The sequence below is a fragment of the Pygocentrus nattereri genome, chromosome 10, assembly GCF_015220715.1.
Source record: "Pygocentrus nattereri isolate fPygNat1 chromosome 10, fPygNat1.pri, whole genome shotgun sequence".
In the NCBI taxonomy this organism is placed as follows: domain Eukaryota; kingdom Metazoa; phylum Chordata; class Actinopteri; order Characiformes; family Serrasalmidae; genus Pygocentrus; species Pygocentrus nattereri.
The window spans coordinates 44082060-44103435 of record NC_051220.1 but is presented as its reverse complement, the minus strand read 5'-3'; the positions used below and the strand labels follow the sequence as shown (position 1 = coordinate 44103435).

Genomic DNA, 21376 nt, shown 5'->3' with positions numbered 1-21376 from the left:
AACTGACCTTTAACCCCACTAAGTTTGTGTTTGAGAGATAATTCATGTTTAGAGACAGTAAACAACATTTACACACTGGTCAGCCTCATGCTGGCAGTGGACACTGAGATTAGGGCAGTAAAAAAAATTAATATCAGGTGTCTAATTTCACGGACAGTTTCAGCTTTAATGACATTTTGTGAAGTTTAGCAGCAATATGAGCCAAGTTAAATGTGATTTTAGCGTTCACGGGTACCCCCCCCCCCCCCAAATCCCCCAACCGCCCCCACCCCCCCTCTGCATTCTGCAATATCAGGAACAGGAGTATCTCAATCAAATGTTTTGCATGATGATAATGCATATTTTTCCATTTTCCTACAGCTCTCTTTTACAGTGAGATATAGACTTTTCTTTTATTTATTTTTTGTAATAATTGCCTAATAGTTTATCTACAAAATCTCTGAAAGGCTCTGCGTAGTTTGATACGTTTCAGTGTTAGTATTTAGTGTTTTTTTTAACCCTCTAGGCTCCACAAACTCAAACACACGTCAGACTCTCTGTTTCTGTATCCGTGTCTGTCTCAGTTCCAGTGATCCAGTTTAGAAATCCAGTTCAAACCCTTCCTGAATCCGTAGAGCCGCCCTTTCTGTTCCATCTCATCACGAGATCCTACAAGACTCACAGCCACAGTTATGAGCCTGTGAATAGGGGCTGAGATACACGTCATCTGCCTCTCACCGTGTGGAGCTGCTGGATTCGTGTGTCCGTCTACATTCTGTGTGAAACTGACCGACGGACACTCAGGAGATCACTAAGGACTGACCGTCACGCCGGACACCCTTCATTCTTCTTTCAGTCCACGTCGGAGACTCGTGTGAAACGGCGTCAGAGAGTTTCCAGCTGCTGAAGCTGCTGCAGTGGGTTTGGAAAGTAGTGATGAAGATAACGGAGCGTTTAGATATGAAACACATGAGGATCCTGTTACATGAAGAAGCTTTAGAGGAGAGTTTAAGAACAGAAGGACAAATCGAGGACATGATCTCAGACACCATATTCAGGACATAAATGTAAACACGGGATATAATCTAAAATCCTAAATTCTACTAGCTCCCCTATTTGATTTCTCATAGAATAATAGCACTAAGCTAATTTTTTTTTTAACTTTTTTGGCTGTTCAGGATTAAACACGAATGTTTGAATATTGTATCAGACATTATCAGATATCTGATCTCTTGTGTATCAGTGTTACAGTCACTCTTCCAGTAAAGAGTCCCAAAAGCTGTCGCTGCTGTTTTACATTCCCAACAACTAGCCAGAACCTGCTTAGACTACATCTCACAATCACACTAGTGATGTATCTAGAACCTGCAGAAGGAATAGAGTGATGGATGTTATTTGTTCCCATTGTAGATCAGCGTGTGATTGGTTGGTTTCTCTGTCACTTCCTAACGATGCTGGTAGTTAATCTAGCATGTAAGGCCTTCAATCCAGCTCCTGAAGTCCTAACCAATGGGTCAGCAGCTCAGCTGTATCTACCCAGATACCACAGAGAGACCCACCCTGATTGGATATTTCTTCTGTTTGGAATTTCAAGAGTTTAACCGTTTTGTTTCCAGACAAAACCGAGCCCTGAAATGAGAGTATTATTACAGCACTTAGAGCTTAACCACTACAAGCCTGATGGTTCTACAACATTAAAAGAAACTAAAAATTAGAGGCATGAATTTGTTTAATTCACAGAAATCATTAGGCCATCATGAGTTCCGCTCTTGCTTGTTCTAGGCATGTAGCGTGTTCTCTTGTCACTGCGGTGCAGATGAAGAAGTGAATTCATTCATCCATACACACACACACACACACACACACACACACACACACACACACACACATGACTAACACAGCTCAAACAGTCCATTTCTGTTTCTCCAGAACTTTCCTATATTTGAGAGTACACACTGCCCCCTGTTGGTGGACGTGAACTTGGTCAGTCTGCCTCCAGGGGATTCCGTGTGCATGTACACATTCATGTTTGTACACCCCCGAGCAAACGTGGCCAAACACTAAGCTTTTAATGGCCTCACAACAAAAGATTAAACAAATAGTCTGGCCTGTTTCTCACTTTGATTACCTCAGGTGTCGTGGTTTAGCGTGAATGTGCAGACAGTCTTTTACAGAATGAAGAGTCAGTATTGATCCATTCAGCACTGACAGCGTCAGACAGCTGAACAACATCGACCAGCTGGTGGTTAATGTGAGAGCAAATATTTTCTACAGGGTTTAAATCTGGTCTCCGACCAGCCAAAAACATCAGTAACAACCACTACATTTCAGGCTTGGGACATTTTGCATGGAATGAGCAGGAGCTGGAACAACAGTGGACTGGATGGTTTGACATACGCTTGTATCTCAAGCCATCCGGTCCAGTCTCATTTCAATGCTTTAAAAACGACCCCACCATGGCACTGTAGAGAGGTTTGGGCGATAGTTATAATGAATACAAATGATAAATCGTCTTATCTACAAAACACAGAAAAGTAACAGAAGCCTCTACTCCACCAATTAGCATAATGTCCATTAGGCTTTATTATGTGGTTCCTGACACTGTATAATACACTAATAGCTACAAGCATGGTGTGATGGCCGGGTGTCCACAAACTTTTGGCTACACCGTATATTTATTCTGTTTTCTTTGGTTCATCACTCCATGATGCTGCCATCATTCAACATTTGATGTGTATGAGGAGATTTTATGATGCAGCAAAACAGTAGAAGCCGTATCGCCCCCTACGCTTCCTGTAGAGTATTACAGTCTGTCAGAGTGACTGTGTGGATCATATGAACATTATAGAGCTTTTTAAATGAAACAGTAGAAGCCGTATCGCCCCCTACGCTTCCTGTAGTGTATTACAGTCTGTCAGAGCGACTGTGTGGATCATATGAACATTATAGAGCTTTTTAAATGAAACAGTAGAAGCCGTATCGCCCCCTACGCTTCCTGTAGTGTATTACAGTCTGTCAGAGCGACTGTGTGGATCATATGAACATTATAGAGCTTTTTAAATGAAACAGTAGAAGCCATATCGCCCCCTACGCTTCCTGTAGTGTATTACAGTCTGTCAGAGCGACTGTGTGGATCATATGAACATTATAGAGCTTTTTAAATGAAACAGTAGAAGCCGTATCGCCCCCTACGCTTCCTGTAGTGTATTACAGTCTGTCAGAGCGACTGTGTGGATCATATGAACATTATAGAGCTTTTTAAATGAAACAGTAGAAGCCGTATCGCCCCCTACGCTTCCTATAGTGTATTACAGTCTGTCAGAGCGACTGTGTGGATCATATGAACATTATAGAGCTTTTTAAATGAAACAGTTGAAGCCGTATCGCCCCCTACGCTTCCTGTAGTGTATTACAGTCTGTCAGAGCGACTGTGTGGATCATATGAACATTATAGAGCTTTTTAAATGAAACAGTAGAAGCCGTATCGCCCCCTACGCTTCCTGTAGTGTATTACAGTCTGTCAGAGCGACTGTGTGGATCATATGAACATTATAGAGCTTTTTAAATGAAACAGTAGAAGCCGTATCGCCCCCTACGCTTCCTGTAGTGTATTACAGTCTGTCAGAGCGACTGTGTGGATCATATGAACATTATAGAGCTTTTTAAATGAAACAGTAGAAGCCGTATCGCCCCCTACGCTTCCTGTAGTGTATTACAGTCTGTCAGAGCGACTGTGTGGATCATATGAACATTATAGAGCTTTTTAAATGAAACAGTAGAAGCCGTATCGCCCCCTACGCTTCCTGTAGTGTATTACAGTCTGTCAGAGCGACTGTGTGGATCATATGAACATTATAGAGCTTTTTAAATGAAACAGTAGAAGCCGTATCGCCCCCTACGCTTCCTGTAGTGTATTACAGTCTGTCAGAGCGACTGTGTGGATCATATGAACATTATAGAGCTTTTTAAATGAAACAGTAGAAGCCGTATCGCCCCCTACGCTTCCTGTAGTGTATTACAGTCTGTCAGAGCGACTGTGTGGATCATATGAACATTATAGAGCTTTTTAAATGAAACAGTAGAAGCCGTATCGCCCCCTACGCTTCCTGTAGTGTATTACAGTCTGTCAGAGCGACTGTGTGGATCATATGAACATTATAGAGCTTTTCAGTATCTCAAGAATAAATCAGCAATTAGCAGTACACACTTAAAAAGATGGTTCTTTAGTAACGGCAATGGAGATTCTACAGCCATCCATCCATTAGATCTGCTGATTAGCGTCTCCTCCGAGTGCGTTCGGCTGCCCAATTAAGACTGCGTTGGTGGTAGTTTGTAAAGATGCGGTGGAGCTTCACAGGTTTCAGAGAACGCCTGAGCTAGCTTTTGCCCTCCTAACACTGGCAGTATTGTGTGATTGGGGGAGACAGAACTCGCAGATGGAGACCACCTTTAAAGAGACCACTTAACAAGAGTTATAACTCCACATACTCCAGAGACTGTCGTTCAGTTCCCCAGTCAGGCAAGAAAAAAACAAATCAAATATAATTTAAATAAATAATCAGGTTGCCACTTCTACCTTTGAGCTGCTGCGTCCCAAAACATCTGCACGTAGACCTGACGTTTGGGCTGGTGTGGAAAACTGGGTACATTCTCATTTGTCTTCTCAGATTCAGTGTAGGTGCTCTCCTGATGAAGAGCGGTTTCATTATGAATCAATACGGCCCCCCACTGACCCCTCGCTGCTATGTGTGGTGAGCAGATGGACGTTATTAATGGCCTCTTCAGCAGATGCTCTGAAACAGCTCAATAAGACAGAGAGAACATCGACAGCAGTGAATAAGCCACCTGCAGAAAGAGGAGAAGGCTGGAGCTGCAAGATGTGGAATATCAGCACTGCGACTCTGCTGCTTTATATTATGACTGTGTTTGCTTTTATTGGTTTATATGAACACACTGACTCATCACAACACCACAGAAACCCATCAGCACCACAGAAACCCATCAGCACCACAGAAACCCATCAGCACCACAGAAACCCAGCAACACCACAGAAACCATCTGCACCACAGAAACCCATCAGCACCACAGAAACCCAGCAACAACACAGAAACCCATCAGCACCACAGAAACCCAGCAACACCACAGAAACCCATCAGCACCACAGAAACCCAGCAACACCACAGAAATCCATCAGCACCACAGAAACCCAGCAACACCACAGAAACCCATCAGCACCACAGAAACCCATCAGCACCACAGAAACCCAGCAACACCACAGAAACCCATCAGCACCACAGAAACCCATCAGCACCACAGAAACCCAGCAACACCACAGAAATCCATCAGCACCACAGAAACCCAGCAACACCACAGAAACCCAGCAACACCACAGAAACCCATCAGCACCACAGAAACCCAGCAACACCACAGAAACCCATCAGCACCACAGAAACCCAGCAACACCACAGAAACCCAGCAACACCACAGAAACCCATCAGCACCACAGAAACCCAGCAACACCACAGAAACCCATCAGCACCACAGAAACCCATCAGCACCACAGAAACCCAGCAACACCACAGAAACCCATCAGCACCACAGAAACCCAGCAACACCACAGAAACCCAGCAACACCACAGAAACCCATCAGCACCACAGAAACCCAGCAACACCACAGAAACCCAGCAACACCACAGAAACCCATCAGCACCACAGAAACCCATCAGCACCACAGAAACCCAGCAACACCACAGAAACCCAGCAACACCACAGAAACCCATCAGCACCACAGAAACCCAGCAACACCACAGAAACCCAGCAACACCACAGAAACCCATCAGCACCACAGAAACCCATCAGCACCACAGAAACCCAGCAACACCACAGAAACCCAGCAACACCACAGAAACCCATCAGCACCACAGAAACCCATCAGCACCACAGAAACCCAGCAACACCACAGAAACCCATCAGCACCACAGAAACCCAGCAACACCACAGAAACCCAGCAACACCACAGAAACCCATCAGCACCACAGAAACCCAGCAACACCACAGAAACCCAGCAACACCACAGAAACCCATCAGCACCACAGAAACCCATCAGCACCACAGAAACCCAGCAACACCACAGAAACCCAGCAACACCACAGAAACCCAGCAACACCACAGAAACCCATCAGCACCACAGAAACCCAGCAACACCACAGAAACCCATCAGCACAACAGAAACCCAGCAACACCACAGAAACCCAGCAACACCACAGAAACCCATCAGCACCACAGAAACCCATCAGCACCACAGAAACCCAGCAACACCACAGAAACCCATCAGCACCACAGAAACCCAGCAACACCACAGAAACCCAGCAACACCACAGAAACCCATCAGCACCACAGAAACCCATCAGCACCACAGAAACCCAGCAACACCACAGAAACCCATCAGCACCACAGAAACCCATCAGCACCACAGAAACCCATCAGCACCACAGAAACCCATCAGCACCACAGAAACCCAGCAACACCACAGAAACCCATCAGCACCACAGAAACCCATCAGCACCACAGAAACCCATCAGCACCACAGAAACCCAGGAACACCACAGAAACCCATCTAGAGCTGTGACTGGTCGTAATGCTCACAGCACGCCTGATATCAAACACTGTGGAGCCGACTGCCAGAGGCGCCACAGCCATCCTTAACCAATCGGTTAGAGCAGTTCAGCTACCTGTGGAACATCTGCCCAACCTCTCACATCTCCACAGTCCTAGCAGACCTAGTTCACTTCCCCCCGCCCTCTTCCTCCCTTTGCCCCCGCCCCGCTTCCTCCCTTTGCCCCCGCCCCTCTTCCTCCCTTTGCCCCCACCCCTCTTCCTGCCTTTGCCCCCGCTCCTCTTCCTGCCTTTGCCCCCTGCCCCTCTTCCTCCCTTTGCCCCCTGCCCCTCTTCCTCCCTTTGCCCCTGCCCCTCTTCCTCCCTTTGCCCCCCCCTCTTCCTCCCTTTGCCCCTGCCCCTCTTCCTCCCTTTGCCCCCGCCCCGCTTCCTCCCTTTGCCCCCGCCCCGCTTCCTCCCTTTGCCCCCGCCCCTCTTCCTCCCTTTGCCCCCGCTCCTCTTCCTGCCTTTGCCCCCTGCCCCTCTTCCTCCCTTTGCCCCCTGCCCTCTTCCTCCCTTTGCCCCCTGCCCCTCTTCCTCCCTTTGCCCCCTGCCCCTCTTCCTCCCTTTGCCCCAGTCCTTCTGAATAGACACTACTAAACTAAGCTGGTTTTAAAGAAAACAGTGACCCTTTTTGAAACTTGTAAATAGAGAGTGGGCAATTCTCTCTCAACAAGCAAATTTTAGTGAAATTTTGAAACACTGGTGGACTTTTCCTTTAATCAGAATTCCCACAGTGATTCCTCCTTCTCCAATTTAAGCTTTTAATGAACGCTTCTGCCTCCCGAGCCGCTACACAGGCTGGAGAGTTCCAGCTCGGTGTGAATGAATAAGTGAATCAGACGTAAACAGCAGCCCAGCTTCTCAGATTATAATACTCGTCTGAGGGCAAAGGTCGCGCCCTCTACGGCTCGGTAGCGACGAAGGGCAGGCGGACGGTAAGCGCTTGTTTTTAAACTTTGTACAAATACAGCAAAACATCCAGATGTGGTTTGGAACCAAATTAAAATTCAGCATTCACCTTTATACAAACAGCAAAACAGCGAATAGAGACAGCCAGACGGACGCCGTTCAGTTCAGCTCTGCACAACAAAGAGTGGAGAAATAATTACAGACGACGTTCACAGTGAAGCTGTTTCTTCAGATCAACCTTATTAATCCTCTGAGACTGACCAACTCACCCCTGTGTCAAATTCTCTGTCTCTATATCTGTTTGTGTGTTTCTTCGTGATGATCCAGCTCAGAAATCCAGTTCAAACCCTTCCTGAATCCGTAGAGCCGCCCTTTCTGTTCCATCTCATCACGAGAGCATACGATGCTCACATCTGGAGTTATGAGCCTGTGAAGAGGGGCTGTCGTGAATTCGCGTGTCTTCTGCTTTAGTTGTGTTTAATCCCCTGCTTACACTGACCAATCTTGGAATTCAGTGGGTGTTTCTTAATGAGAAAAACAGACGTGGGCCCAGTCTCATTTCTTCTTTTTACCCCTCCTCCTTGTGAAATCTTGCCCTATGAAATGGCCCCACTTCATTAACAGCTATCAGAGCTGCTCTGTAGGCGACCCTGCCCGTCTACAGTGACTGCAGAGGAAGGTATAGTTCAGCTCCTCACTGCTGGGCTTTAGTTACAATAAGGGATCAGACGCCTTCATTTACATTTCCATTTCCCGCGTTTAGCTGAGGCTCTGATCCAGAGCGACGTTCAGGAAGAGTCTGTCTGTCTAGAGAAAGTCTCTCTGCTAGTTACCAGTCGTTTAGAGAGAGAGACGGTCCTGAGCTCAGATACTGCTAGAACCACAGTCACTGATACAGAGAGAGAAGGAACCGAGTGGAACACAGAACAGTGCAATACAACACACTACAACACACTACACTATACTACACTACAACACACTACACTACAACACACTACACTACACTACACTACAACACACTACAACACAGTACAATACACTACACTACAACACACTACACTACAATACACTACACTACAACACACTACACTACACTACAACACACTACACTACACTACACTACAACACACTACACTACACTACAACACAGTACAATACACTACACTACAACACACTACACTACAATACACTACACTACACTACAACACACTACACTACACTACAACACACTACACTACAATACACTACACTGTGCAATGCAATAAAATACAATATATAATCCTTCAGTGATGTGAAACTGAAGGCAGATATTCTCCAGATTCTTGTTGGAATTCTGTTGGACTATTTAAGGTGGAACGGGAAATTGATCTAGCTAGCTACCGAGATGTTAGCATGCTATTTGCGATTTTATGCTTGTTAGGAAGAAAAACGACCAAAATAAACTGAAACATAGATCATACAGCGGTTATTGTAATTCTCACGTGTGGTTTTCTCATATCTCTCGGCCTGGAGTCTGAAAGTCCTCCGACTGGAGGGTCATGTACCCCCAACCCTTCACCCCTCTACAGGAACCGGGACACCCCCCTAAACAGAGGGGTAGGGCTGGGTGTAGGGCGAAGGGGTGAAATGCGACTGGGCCTCGGTTTGTGGGTAAGAACCCTCTTGACAAGTTACCTTGCGAGAATGAACTCACAAGAACACGAGAACAGAGAACCAACACAAAAATCACTGCATGAACTTCATCACAGCCCACATCTCCACTCAGCCAAACAGAGCCAGTCTGCAGACTTCGCCAGCTGCTCAGCTGCTGAGGGAGAAAAACAGAAACATCTCGGCGAAGTTTATCTGGATTTCTATGGAAACCAACTTAGTATTCTTTGACCTGCAGGATGTAGAGCCGATGCCTGAATCTGCGACTTGCTTTCTGAAAGATCCTTAAACTTGCAGTGTTTTCATAGAGTAGTTCAAGCCTCTTATTCCACCACAGTCAGTGGACACCTGTAGGCAAAGGTTTTTGGACACACCTCCTATGTCATACAAGTATGCTAGCAACACCCTAGCAAACACCTGTGATACCATAGCAACAGCCTAGCAACATCTTAGCAACCACAGAGAATGGCATAGCAATGGCCCAACAAATTCCTTAGCAGCCACCCAGCATACCATGGCAAAGGCTTAACAAGACCGTAGCAACCACTTGGGATTGTATAACAACAGCCTAGCAACATCTTAGCAACCACCTGGTATACGATAGCAACAGCATGGCTATGCCTTAGCAACCATCTGGAATACCTTAGCAACAGCAAGGAAACACCTTAGCGATCACCTGGAATATTAATGCAGTAGCCTAGCAACACCTTAGCAACCTCTAGGGATAGTGATGATTAGCGACTCTGTCGAACTTTTAGTGGAAATCTAGTTTCATTCAGTTTCGCTCATTTAACATAAACCAGTGACTGAAAGACGACGCGGCTCGTTTGTTTGACATTAACCCATTTTCAGTCTGTGGGTAAACAGATCCTGTGGCTCCTGCGTGAAGACGCTTCCAGACCCGCCGAGTTTCAGTGCGAGGGAGCGTCAGACGTGCTGTAGGTTAGAAACGTAAAGCGCTGCAGCTCACGTCTAAAAAGGGAAGCAGGACGCACTTGTTAAGGGAGCGAGGCGACACACCTGACTGACATACAGGTAAAAAGAAGAAACACAGAACATGAGAAACATTTCAAACCTGACTAATATAAAAATTCACTTTACACTGGGCTCAGAACAGCTAACAGCCTCCCCTCCACTGGTGACGAGAGAGAGAGAGAGAGAGAGAGAGAGAGAGAGAGAGACACACACAGAGAGAGAGAGAGAGAGAGAGAGAGAGAGACACACACAGAGAGAGAGAGAGAGAGAGAGAGAGAGAGACACACACAGAGAGAGAGAGAGAGAGAGAGAGAGAGAGAGACAGAGAGAGAGACAGAGAGAGAGAGAGAGAGAGAGAGAGAGACAGAGAGAGAGAGAGAGAGAGAGAGAGACACACAGAGAGAGAGAGAGAGAGAGAGAGAGACACACAGAGAGAGAGAGAGAGAGAGAGAGAGAGAGAGAGAGAGAGACAGAGAGAGAGACAGAGAGAGAGACAGAGAGAGAGAGAGAGAGAGACAGAGAGAGAGAGAGAGAGAGAGACAGAGAGAGAGAGAGAGAGAGAGAGAGAGAGAGAGAGAGAGAGAGAGAGAGACAGAGAGAGAGAGAGAGAGACAGAGAGAGAGAGAGAGAGAGAGAGAGAGAGAGAGAGACACACACAGAGAGAGAGAGAGAGAGAGAGACAGAGAGAGAGACAGAGAGAGAGAGACAGAGAGAGAGACAGAGAGAAAGAGAGAGAGAGAGAGAGAGGGAGAGAGAGACAGAGAGAGAGAGAGAGAGAGAGAGAGAGAGAGAGACACACACAGAGAGAGAGAGAGAGACACTGCTGTAGCATCTCCTCTATCAGACTGTCGGTCTGACAGTGAGTGATGTTTCTTTACCTCCTCATTACAACTCAATCCATCACTCCATTCCTCACATTCCTCTCACATCTCTGCTCCACTGTGAATGATGACAACTGACACAACGACAAACAAACAAACTGATGAATAAACAAACTCTGAGCTCTGAGCTCTGAGCTCCATCCCGCAGTGGAGGAATGTTTATGGAGAGTCAGTCGAGGAGCAGTTCCTCAGCGCCGGGCGGGATGGGCGTATTCTGTCTTTCATTTCTGTGACATGCAGAGAACGTTGAACATCTGCACCCCCCCCATCCCCCCGCCCCCCTCACACCCCCCACCCCCCACCCCCTCACACCCCCCCAGGAGCACCTTAAAGCTAATAACACTGCACTACAGCTGTGTGCTGATCAAACACACTGAACACAAAGCCAAGCAACAAACATCAATCAGATCTTTCAGATACTCTGCCAATAATTTTCCATCATCCACTAAATGATCAACTTCTTTAACCAAAACTCTCCCCATTGGATGTAAAATGGGCAGCCCTAATCTTGGGCCATGCACACCTAATCAGCACCAATCACTTTTGCCCCATGCACATACACTGTGTGGACAAAAGTATTGGGACACCAGAAAAAAAAGCAGGTCCATAAAGACGTGGATGATCCAGTTTGGTGTGGAAGAACTTGACTGGCCTGCACAGAGTCCTGACCTCAACCCCATATAACACCTTTGGGATGAATTAGAGTGGAGACTGTGAGCCAGGCCTTCTCGTCCAACATCAGTGTCTGACAAATGTGCTTCTGGAAGAACGGTCAGAAATTCCCATAAACACTCCTAACCTTGTGGAAAGTCTTCCCAAAAGAGCCGAAGCTGTTATAGCTGCAAAGGGTGGGCCGACATCGTATTAAACCCTATGGATTAAGAATGGGATTTATTCAAGTTCATATGCGTGTGAAGCCAGACAACCAAATATTTTTGGAGTGTATGCAAATGAGCTCTGTTCTGATTGGCTGCCTCATATTTAAAGCAGTCTAAGCAGAAAGACTCCTTACCTCATAACGTCAGCTTGAATGGATGGGGCTAAACTGCAATAGGCTGAACTGGTGGATATATGCAAATGTGTTGATTTAGTGACAAACTATTGCTTTAAAACACAACAGCTACACTGAATCCATCAGGCCAGTAATCCAGTCAGCGCCGAGGCTCACTGTACTGGATATCTCCCACACCATCTGCTCTCGGCTGTCTCTCTCGCCGAGCGCCCGAGCCTGTCTCACTGTTTGTTATTAGATCAGCGACACTCATCCAAACCAGATTTGGGTCTTTGAAGCTTTCCAAAAGAACAGAGACAGCCGTCAGCTCTCTCTGATTTCAAACAGGTGCTCCAGAAAACGCCCTACAGTGGTTCTCTTGTTTGTCCCAGGCCAGATGTGGGGCCCTGCGTGAGTTTACATGCTGGGTCTGTTGTATCCCCCCCCCCCCCCCCCCAAAACCCAAATCTCTCCTGCACAGAGCAGCATGTTTGTAATTACAGCGCAGCAAGACGGTCAGAAAAACGAGCAAATAAAAGTCAGTCTGAGAGAAAACAAGCCTGACACATCAGTAAACAAACCCCACGTACTCCAAAACACCTGCACCGCTCCGAGGAGAGACGCCCAACATAAACCAGAAATATACCCATTAAACAGAGTTAAACCATCACGCACACAGACCTGCAGCACATTAACAGAGCAAGAGTAAACGCACAGACACAGGGGACAATAGCAAACTATGAATATTTCATTTAAAGACGGTCAAATTTCATATTAAATTTCACATTTATAGACCTTTATAACACTGCTTTACACAGCCAGTAAGCTGATCAGCTTGGCAATACAGCAGCAATAACGCCGACCAATCAGCTCTCAGTAGCAGTAACTCTAACCAATCAGCTCTCAGTAGCAGTAACGCTAACCAATCAGCTCTCAGTAGCAGTAACGCTAACCAATCAGCTCTCAGTAGCAGTAACACTAACCAATCAGCTCTCAGTAGCAGTAACACTAATCAATCAGCTCTCAGAAGCAGTAACACTAACCAATCAGCTCTCAGTAGCAGTAACACTAACCAATCAGCTCTCAGTAGCAGTAACACTAACCAATCAGCTCTCAGTAGCAGTAACTCTAACCAATCAGCTCTCAGTAGCAGTAACACTAACCAATCAGCTCTCAGTAGCAGTAACACTAACCAATCAGCTCTCAGTAGCAGTAACGCTAACCAATCAGCTCTCAGTAGCAGTAACACTGACCAATCAGCTCTCAGTAGCAGTAACACTAACCAATCAGCTCTCAGTAGCAGTAACGCTAACCAATCAGCTCTCAGTAGCAGTAACACTAACCAATCAGCTCTCAGTAGCAGTAACGCTAACCAATCAGCTCTCAGTAGCAGTAACACTAACCAATCAGCTCTCAGTAGCAGTAACACTAACCAATCAGCTCTCAGTAGCAGTAACACTAACCAATCAGCTCTCAGTAGCAGTAACACTAACCAATCAGCTCTCAGTAGCAGTAACACTAACCAATCCGCTCTCAGTAGCAGTAACGCTAACCAATCAGCTCTCAGTAGCAGTAACACTAACCAATCAGCTCTCAGTAGCAGTAACTCTAACCAATCAGCTCTCAGTAGCAGTAACACTAACCAATCAGCTCTCAGTAGCAGTAACACTGACCAATCAGCTCTCAGTAGCAGTAACTCTAACCAATCAGCTCTCAGTAGCAGTAACACTAACCAATCAGCTCTCAGTAGCAGTAACACTAACCAATCAGCTCTCAGTAGCAGTAACACTAACCAATCAGCTCTCAGTAGCAGTAACACTAACCAATCAGCTCTCAGTAGCAGTAACACTGACCAATCAGCTCTCAGTAGCAGTAACACTGACCAATCAGCTCTCAGTAGCAGTAACACTAACCAATCAGCTCTCAGTAACAGTAACACTATCCAATCAGCAGAAAGCGTATAGACTCGGACTCACCCGTGCGAGCAGGCTGATCGGGGTCAGTCCGTTTGGCAGGGATCTGTCGGTGTTCTCCTGGCCCAGGTAGATCTTCAGCGTACTGCACAGGTGAGTTAACCCCTCCCTCTGCTCATCACTCATATCCTCCAGATCTGCACACACACACACACACACACACACACACACACCCCACTCCACCTGTGACGTCTGAGTGCTTCAGTCACTTCGTCCTTTAAAATTAAACAGGCTGTTTCTCTTGCTACCTGATAAGACTGATATATGTAAATGAGCTCTAATCTGATTGGCTGCCCTCTGTCCACTAATGATGTTTATGTGGTTTTATGTACAAAATGTATTTAACAGTCATAATAATGATTTTTTTCAAACTCTCTAAAACCCCTAGAATGGGTGGAGCTAAACTGCTGTAGCTGAATGGGTGGAGCTAAACTGCTGTAGCTGAATGGGTGGAGCTAAACTGCTGTAGCTGAATGGGTGGGGCTAAACTGCTGTAGCTGAATGGGTGGGGCTAAACTGCTGTAGCTGAATGGGTGGGGCTAAACTGTTCTTGTGTGTATATCAGGTTCTGGACTGCGGCCTCTGAACACGGAGACTGAGTAAAAGCCTTTTTGAGCAGATGTGTCTAAACTTTTGAGTGGCGCTGTGTGGATCAGTGCAGCCCCTCAGACCCTTTAACCTCAACTATGACTTTAACCTCATTAACCAAAAGGAAACGTCATTAGCCTACAGCAGCACAGGCACAGCGTAAGGGCATCATGGGACGTTTTCAATTAGAGAGCACGTCATTTGCATAAAAATCCTACTGAATGAGTGACACTGGAAATTAATGAATATGAATAAATTAGATTCTGCTACTGAGCAGCAGAACCTCGAAAACACACAGACCTTCACTATCCCTTCATCAACGGTCAGTTTCTGACCACACAGCCTCCCTCAGCTGGACATTTCTGGGGGGTGGACCACTCTCGCTGATTTTATCGCTGAACTATCGCTTTAATGGTTTCACGAAGCCGTCCGTGTGATTGCCGTCGTCCCTCTGGCTGAGCAGGTTCTACACTCGGGTGAAAACTGCAGCTTTTTTGTGACAAAATAGCCAATTACTGGTGAAGAGTCATGGCCCTCAGGCTGGCTTTAAACCGTGGTCAGCAGCCAGAAATGCAGCAACAGAAAAAAGTAAAAGTCATAACATTACAATAAATTCTCACCGGCTCTGACAGCCCTGCCGCTGTTCATCGCTTTAAATCCAACCTTTCATCTGTGGAGAATAAATCTCTGCAGCTCCAAAGCTGCAAATCATCCCCAGCACGACGCTCTGACCCTCACGGCGCTCAGACTCATTTAGAAACAGGAGGGAAAGTGCAGAAGGGCTCAGAGTCGAGCTGACGAGCTTTACACTACCAACAAATTCCTACAGAGGCCGGGAGCAAAAACCACACGTCCAAAAGCGCTGCGGGACAAACCCATCTGGAGTTCGTGAGGAAGCCTGTCAACAGTCCGTCTGTCTGACAGCTCAGCTCTCGGAGTCCAGATGACAGAATCATAACATGGAATACTTCTGTTTCCATGGTTACACTACACGCATTCCCGTGGTTACACTACACCCATTCCCGGGGTTACACTACACCCATTCCCGGGGTGACACTACACCCATTCCCGGGGTGACACTACACCCATTCCCGGGGTTACACTACACCCATTCTCATGGTTACATTACTCCCATTTCCATGGTTACACTACACCCATTCCCGTGGTTACGTTACTCTCATTTCCATAGTTACACTACACCCATTCTCATGGTTACATTACTCCCATTTCCATGGTTACACTACACCCATTCCCGGGGTTACACTACACCCATTCTCGTGGTTACATTACTCTAATTTCCATAGTTACACTACATCTATTCCTATGGATACATTACTCCCATTTCCTTGGTTACACTACACCCATTCCCGTGGTTACGTTACTCTCATTTCCATAGTTACACTACACCCATTCTCATGGTTACATTACTCCCATTTCCATGGTTACACTACACCCATTCACATGGTTACACTACACCCATTCTCATGGATACACTACACCCATTCCCGGGGTTACACTACACCCATTCCCGGGGTTACACTACACCCATTCCCGGGGTTACACTACACCCATTCACATGGTTACACTACACCCATTCACATGGATACACTACACCCATTCCCGGGGTTACACTACACCCATTCCCGGGGTTACACTACACCCATTCCCGGGGTTACACTACACCCATTCCCGGGGTTACACTACACCCATTCCCGGGGTTACACTACACCCATTCACATGGTTACACTACACCCATTCCCGGGGTTACACTACACCCATTCCCGGGGTTACACTACACCCATTCCCGGGGTTACACTACACCCATTCCCGGGGTTACACTACACCCATTCCCGGGGTTACACTACACCCATTCACATGGTTACACTACACCCATTCACATGGATACACTACACCCATTCCCGGGGTTACACTACACCCATTCCCGGGGTTACACTACACCCATTCCCGGGGTTACACTACACCCATTCTCATGGTTACACTACACCCATTCTCGTGGTTACATTACTCTAATTTCCATAGTTACACTACACCTATTCCTATGGTTACACTCATCTGTTTCCTTGGTTACGCTAGAACCCACTTCCTTGGATCAGAAAGAGTAATGAGTTGTGAGACATGCACCACTACTGCTTTTCATGCTTACACTGCACGACTATATATATATATTGGGTATATGTGTTCGGTATATAGGCCTGTGTGTATTTATGTATGTATATATGCATTTATGTGTTTTTGGGAAGGAGCTTCTGAAACGGTAACTATGTCCTTGTTGAGAAGGTGAACAGGATGTGGTCTTACGTGGCTGGTGCTCTGCTATGGAGTACAGCTCCTCCCCGTCCGCCGCCGGATCACTCAGCTGCAGAGAGAGAACAGCAGCGTGAGCACTTCAGACCCTCCTGCAGGGCTCAGGGGGTCAGGCTTTAGTGTGGATGTGCAGCTCAGTGCTTCAGATGGCAACTCACCAGCCTGAAGATGATCCTGGCGGTGAGCCGGACGGAGTCGGTGGGAATGCGGGGGTGGACGCGCTTTAGACACGGACATTCGCTCTTATGCTCCGGCCACGCTTCTTTCTGCAGAGACACACATCACGACCTCAAATTACAGCCTAATCAGCCTAATTAATATCACATATATAAACATCTGTGCCAATATCAGTGAGAAAAAAGGCCACGCCCACTTTATTCTCTCATTTACCAACTGAAAGAAAACTGTCAAACCATACTGAACTCTTCATTTAATACGGGACAATGTCTATCATAAATCTATACTAATACATGAAATATATAGACAATTGAACAAAACGCAGTTTTAACAGAGCTTTGTGCTTGTGAGTGTGTATTTGACGTTACACTTGCTACTGTGTTTGAATAAAATGTGTTTGTTGTGTTTCCTGTGTGCTTCTTATGTTTATATTTATATTCTACATTTCTTTAGCCTATTATCTCCTGTGACATCACATAAAACGTAAACATGCAATATCCATATTATCTCAACTATTCTATAAGAACAAGAAAAGATGTGTTTCACTTAACGACTGAGTAAAGAGCTTTATCATACCTATTATTACTATTATTATTATTATTATTATTATTAATCAGCTTTTTTGGATAATTGCTAGAATCTATTCATTATAATGTGATTAAAACACAACGATTTTTAGTCAAATGCCAAACCAAGTGGATCAAAATGCTAAAACGAGGGATCCTGCCCAACTTGGCAACCCAAGCAGGTTGCTGAGACTGTCTGAACACGTCGGCGATGAACATAAAAAACAAACCGAAGAAACTTTTTGGTCCATTTTCAGAAGTAAACACAGCCGCGCGTGCATCAACTCGGATCGCGCTGCCGCCGTGTGAGAGAGCTTTCAGAGTCTACAGGCCTGTGATGTGATGAAGAGCCTCCAGCGGAGCAGCAGGGTCACGATGAAAGACACCAACAATAAAAAGAAGACAATAACGCAGATGACAGGCTTCAGTGGAGAGTGGCTGCAGATAAAAGGAGCTGACGCCTGAGTCTGAAGCCAGGCGCCGCCGCACGGCTGCACAGCGTCTGCTCTGAGAGGACGGAGACGATCTGAGAGCCTAAAGGCAACCTAAAGAATAAAGAACGCGACAGCAGCGCTGCTTAGACGCTTCGCCTGATCCAGAGCTCTGAGAATTCAGACACGTCTGCGTTTGTTATTTAATAAACTTCCAGCGAAAAGACCCACGTCACGCTCACCCACCACGTCTCTTGCTTGTGTACTCACAAATATGAACAAACAAGTGTGCTTTCATAAGCATAAACAAATAAATTTAAAGGGGAAAAACATTCAGATGTTGACCTTACAGCTTCGAGGCGTCTGCAGTAGGAAGCAATGAGCTTTAATAAGCATTGTGGTTCAGTTTGGGTTCGTTCCTCTCGGTTCTCTGAGGTTATGAAGGTCCCTCGGATGGAAAATCCTCCAATTTCTTTGGGATTCATGTCAGGAGATTGGCTAGACCAGGGGTCGCATCCCAAATGTTAGGAAGAGCCATTTTGTCCTTTCAGCAAAAATCAAGCCACCTTGGGAGCCTCAACGTTTACTATCCATTTTACCATCTTAGCTGTAAATGTGTCTCGTATAAACACAAGCGCAGACTTACTGTGCTCTGCTTCAGTCTTCAGCCCAGCTACAGCTGCTTTTCTCGCATCTCCAGCAGGAAACTTTTCCACTAAAGTAGATCAGATTCTCGTAAAGCGTCTCTCAACGTTCGACTTTTTACGAGGCTGAAGTCGCTTCTCAATCGCCAGCTCCTTGTGCTTATTTTCTCGTTCCACCTTAAATGGTGCCTGAGGTGCCAGACTGTACCTGCAGCACCATTTAAGGTGGAACGGGAAAATTCAAACAAGGAACGACTGTTTAGTGTCTGTCAGTTTTTTTTGTTGCACATTAAACGTATCAGGAAACCAGCTGGACTGATTATAAACACTAATCAGTCCATTCGTCTCCAAATGATCGATGTCCGTCTTAAATCTCTCTCTTTGCCGTTTCGTAGCTACTAGCTGGGTGAGACTGTTGTCTGTGTTGCTATGGTGACCAGCCGTCTGCGCTGATCTTCAGGGTTAAAGGGTGAATCAGCAGTTCTACATTAACTCCAGCGTTTAAGACCATTTACTGTTAAACTGTGTTGAAGGATCAGCAGAGCTTTATTTTACTGTAGAGGAGGATTATTTTATTATTACCTACTGATCTGATTCAGCTGTGGAGCCACGACAGGGCAGGGAAAGAGCCGCAGGCTGCTGACCGCTGGTCTAGACCATGCAAGAACTTTGCAGTGTTATTCTGTCTGTATTATGTCTGAGGTCTTGTTTTGAAGTATCCACCTCTCCAGGTCGAGTTTCTTGGAACAAGTTCTCCTCTAATATCTCCTCCTACATCGCTCCCCTCATGACTCCTCCGATGGCGTCTAGCGCTCCAGACGACGATGCTCCCACCTTCATACTTCACTGTGGGAAAGTGAGCTGTTCGCAACGCATCGTCAAACGACTCAATTTATTATGGAATAACTTAATAATACAATATAATATGGTATTCAGATGTTTTCACACGGCTTATACTGCTTTAATCCGATTTCCAGCCTAAAGTGAGAATTTAATACCTTAATTTGTGGTTCTGCAGAATTCTGTATTTATAAAATCGTCATGTTTCCGTTTGCCAATGTTCTCCCACTACAATACCCAGCATGCATTCCACAAACACATCATACAGCCATTGGGAAGCCCTAGCCTAGCCACTGAGCTACAGGTGATGAAGCAATGGATGACACTTTATTACAGGAGGAACGTGGGAGAATCAGCAGGGATCTTATGGATGAACACACACAACTGTCCTTTCATCCACATCCACGTTTTAATTCTGCTGTGTTTGTTTCAGGGACCTGAGCTGCTGCCGCTCACCAGCAGAGCAACTCGGAGAACAGAGCAGCCAAACTGAGTTACCCAGAGAAGCTGGCAGGAAAGGTCGGAACGATGGGCCGATTCAATGAGCCCAACCCTCGTCTCTCAAACTTACAAGCAGCAAAAACAGGGAAATTAGCAAGAGTGTCCAAAAATCTGCTCTGAATGCCTCTAAATAAAAATCATCATTAAAATGGAAATTAATAATTATTAACTTATTAATATACTTCAATGCCTGTTAACAGCAGTTTTAAACATATGCATGTTAATGACAGAGGTAAAAAATGACTAAAGGTCTTTAACGTTAATAACAGATGTTATGCGCCTTAATAGGTTTCAATGTATGTTAAACACATATAAGAACTTCTAAAATGCAATTAATGCACTTTAATGCATGTTAATAACGGGTGTAAATGTATGTTAATAACAGGTTAAAGGCATGTTAATATATGTTAATAATATGTGTACAGACAAAATAAACGTTTCACTGATTATAGACCCAAATGTGATAAAATCATATCGTTCAGTCTCTTAGATCAGTCCTGAGATTTGGACTAAACCAAGGAAAGTCACCTGAATTTACTACCACTAGACGATTTACAGCCCTTTAATCTGGGCTGAGGACCTGGTCACCTGATCACACCGCTATGCATTAATGTGGATGTTAAACCGTGAAGAACTGAGCATTATTACTGTAGGAGCCAGATTAGAGTTTAAACTTATTTTCCTGGAGAGGAGCTTATTTTGATTTAGATTTAATGGCCTTTCATTGGGACTCTTATTTTGACACCTGCCACATGATACACCACCAGTTTAGACGGCACAGGTAGAGCTTCATAGCTCAGAAATGGAAGATGTTTTTTTCCGTGTATAACCTTCTACGCAGGTCACCTTCATTTGTCGTTTTGGAAACTTTGTTCATTTGGAAACTGCACTTTAGAAACTCACCTATTTGGTTACTTTAAACCCTTAAGCACTTTTGATTGAACCACTGCGTAATACCTGCCTGCATACCTGCCTAACCTGCCTGCATACCTGCCTACCTGTCTGCCTGCATACCTGCCTGCATACCTGCCTACCTGTCTGCCTGCATACCTGCCTACCTGTCTGCCTGCATACCTGCCTAACCTGCCTGCATACCTGCCTAACTGTCTGCCTGCATACCTGCCTGCATACCTGCCTACCTGTCTGCCTGCATACCTGCCTGCATACCTGCCTACCTGTCTGCCTGCATACCTGCCTGCATACCTGCCTACCTGTCTGCCTGCATACCTGCCTACCTGTCTGCCTGCATACCTGCCTACCTGTCTGCCTGCATACCTGCCTGCATACCT

At 45.8% G+C, this 21376-nt stretch overlaps 1 protein-coding gene across 1 annotated transcript in view; it reads right to left on the bottom strand.

Moving 5' to 3' along the window:
- Positions 1–21376, bottom strand: part of smyd3 (SET and MYND domain containing 3) — a 254485-nt gene that overhangs the window by 189165 nt on the left and 43944 nt on the right. The window contains exons 3-5 of the mRNA XM_037541707.1: positions 17087–17194; positions 16923–16980; positions 14019–14152 (exon numbers count right to left, since the gene is read on the bottom strand). Coding sequence (XP_037397604.1) covers positions 14019–14152; positions 16923–16980; positions 17087–17194 — 300 coding nt within the window. The remainder of the gene's footprint in view (positions 1–14018; positions 14153–16922; positions 16981–17086; positions 17195–21376) is intronic.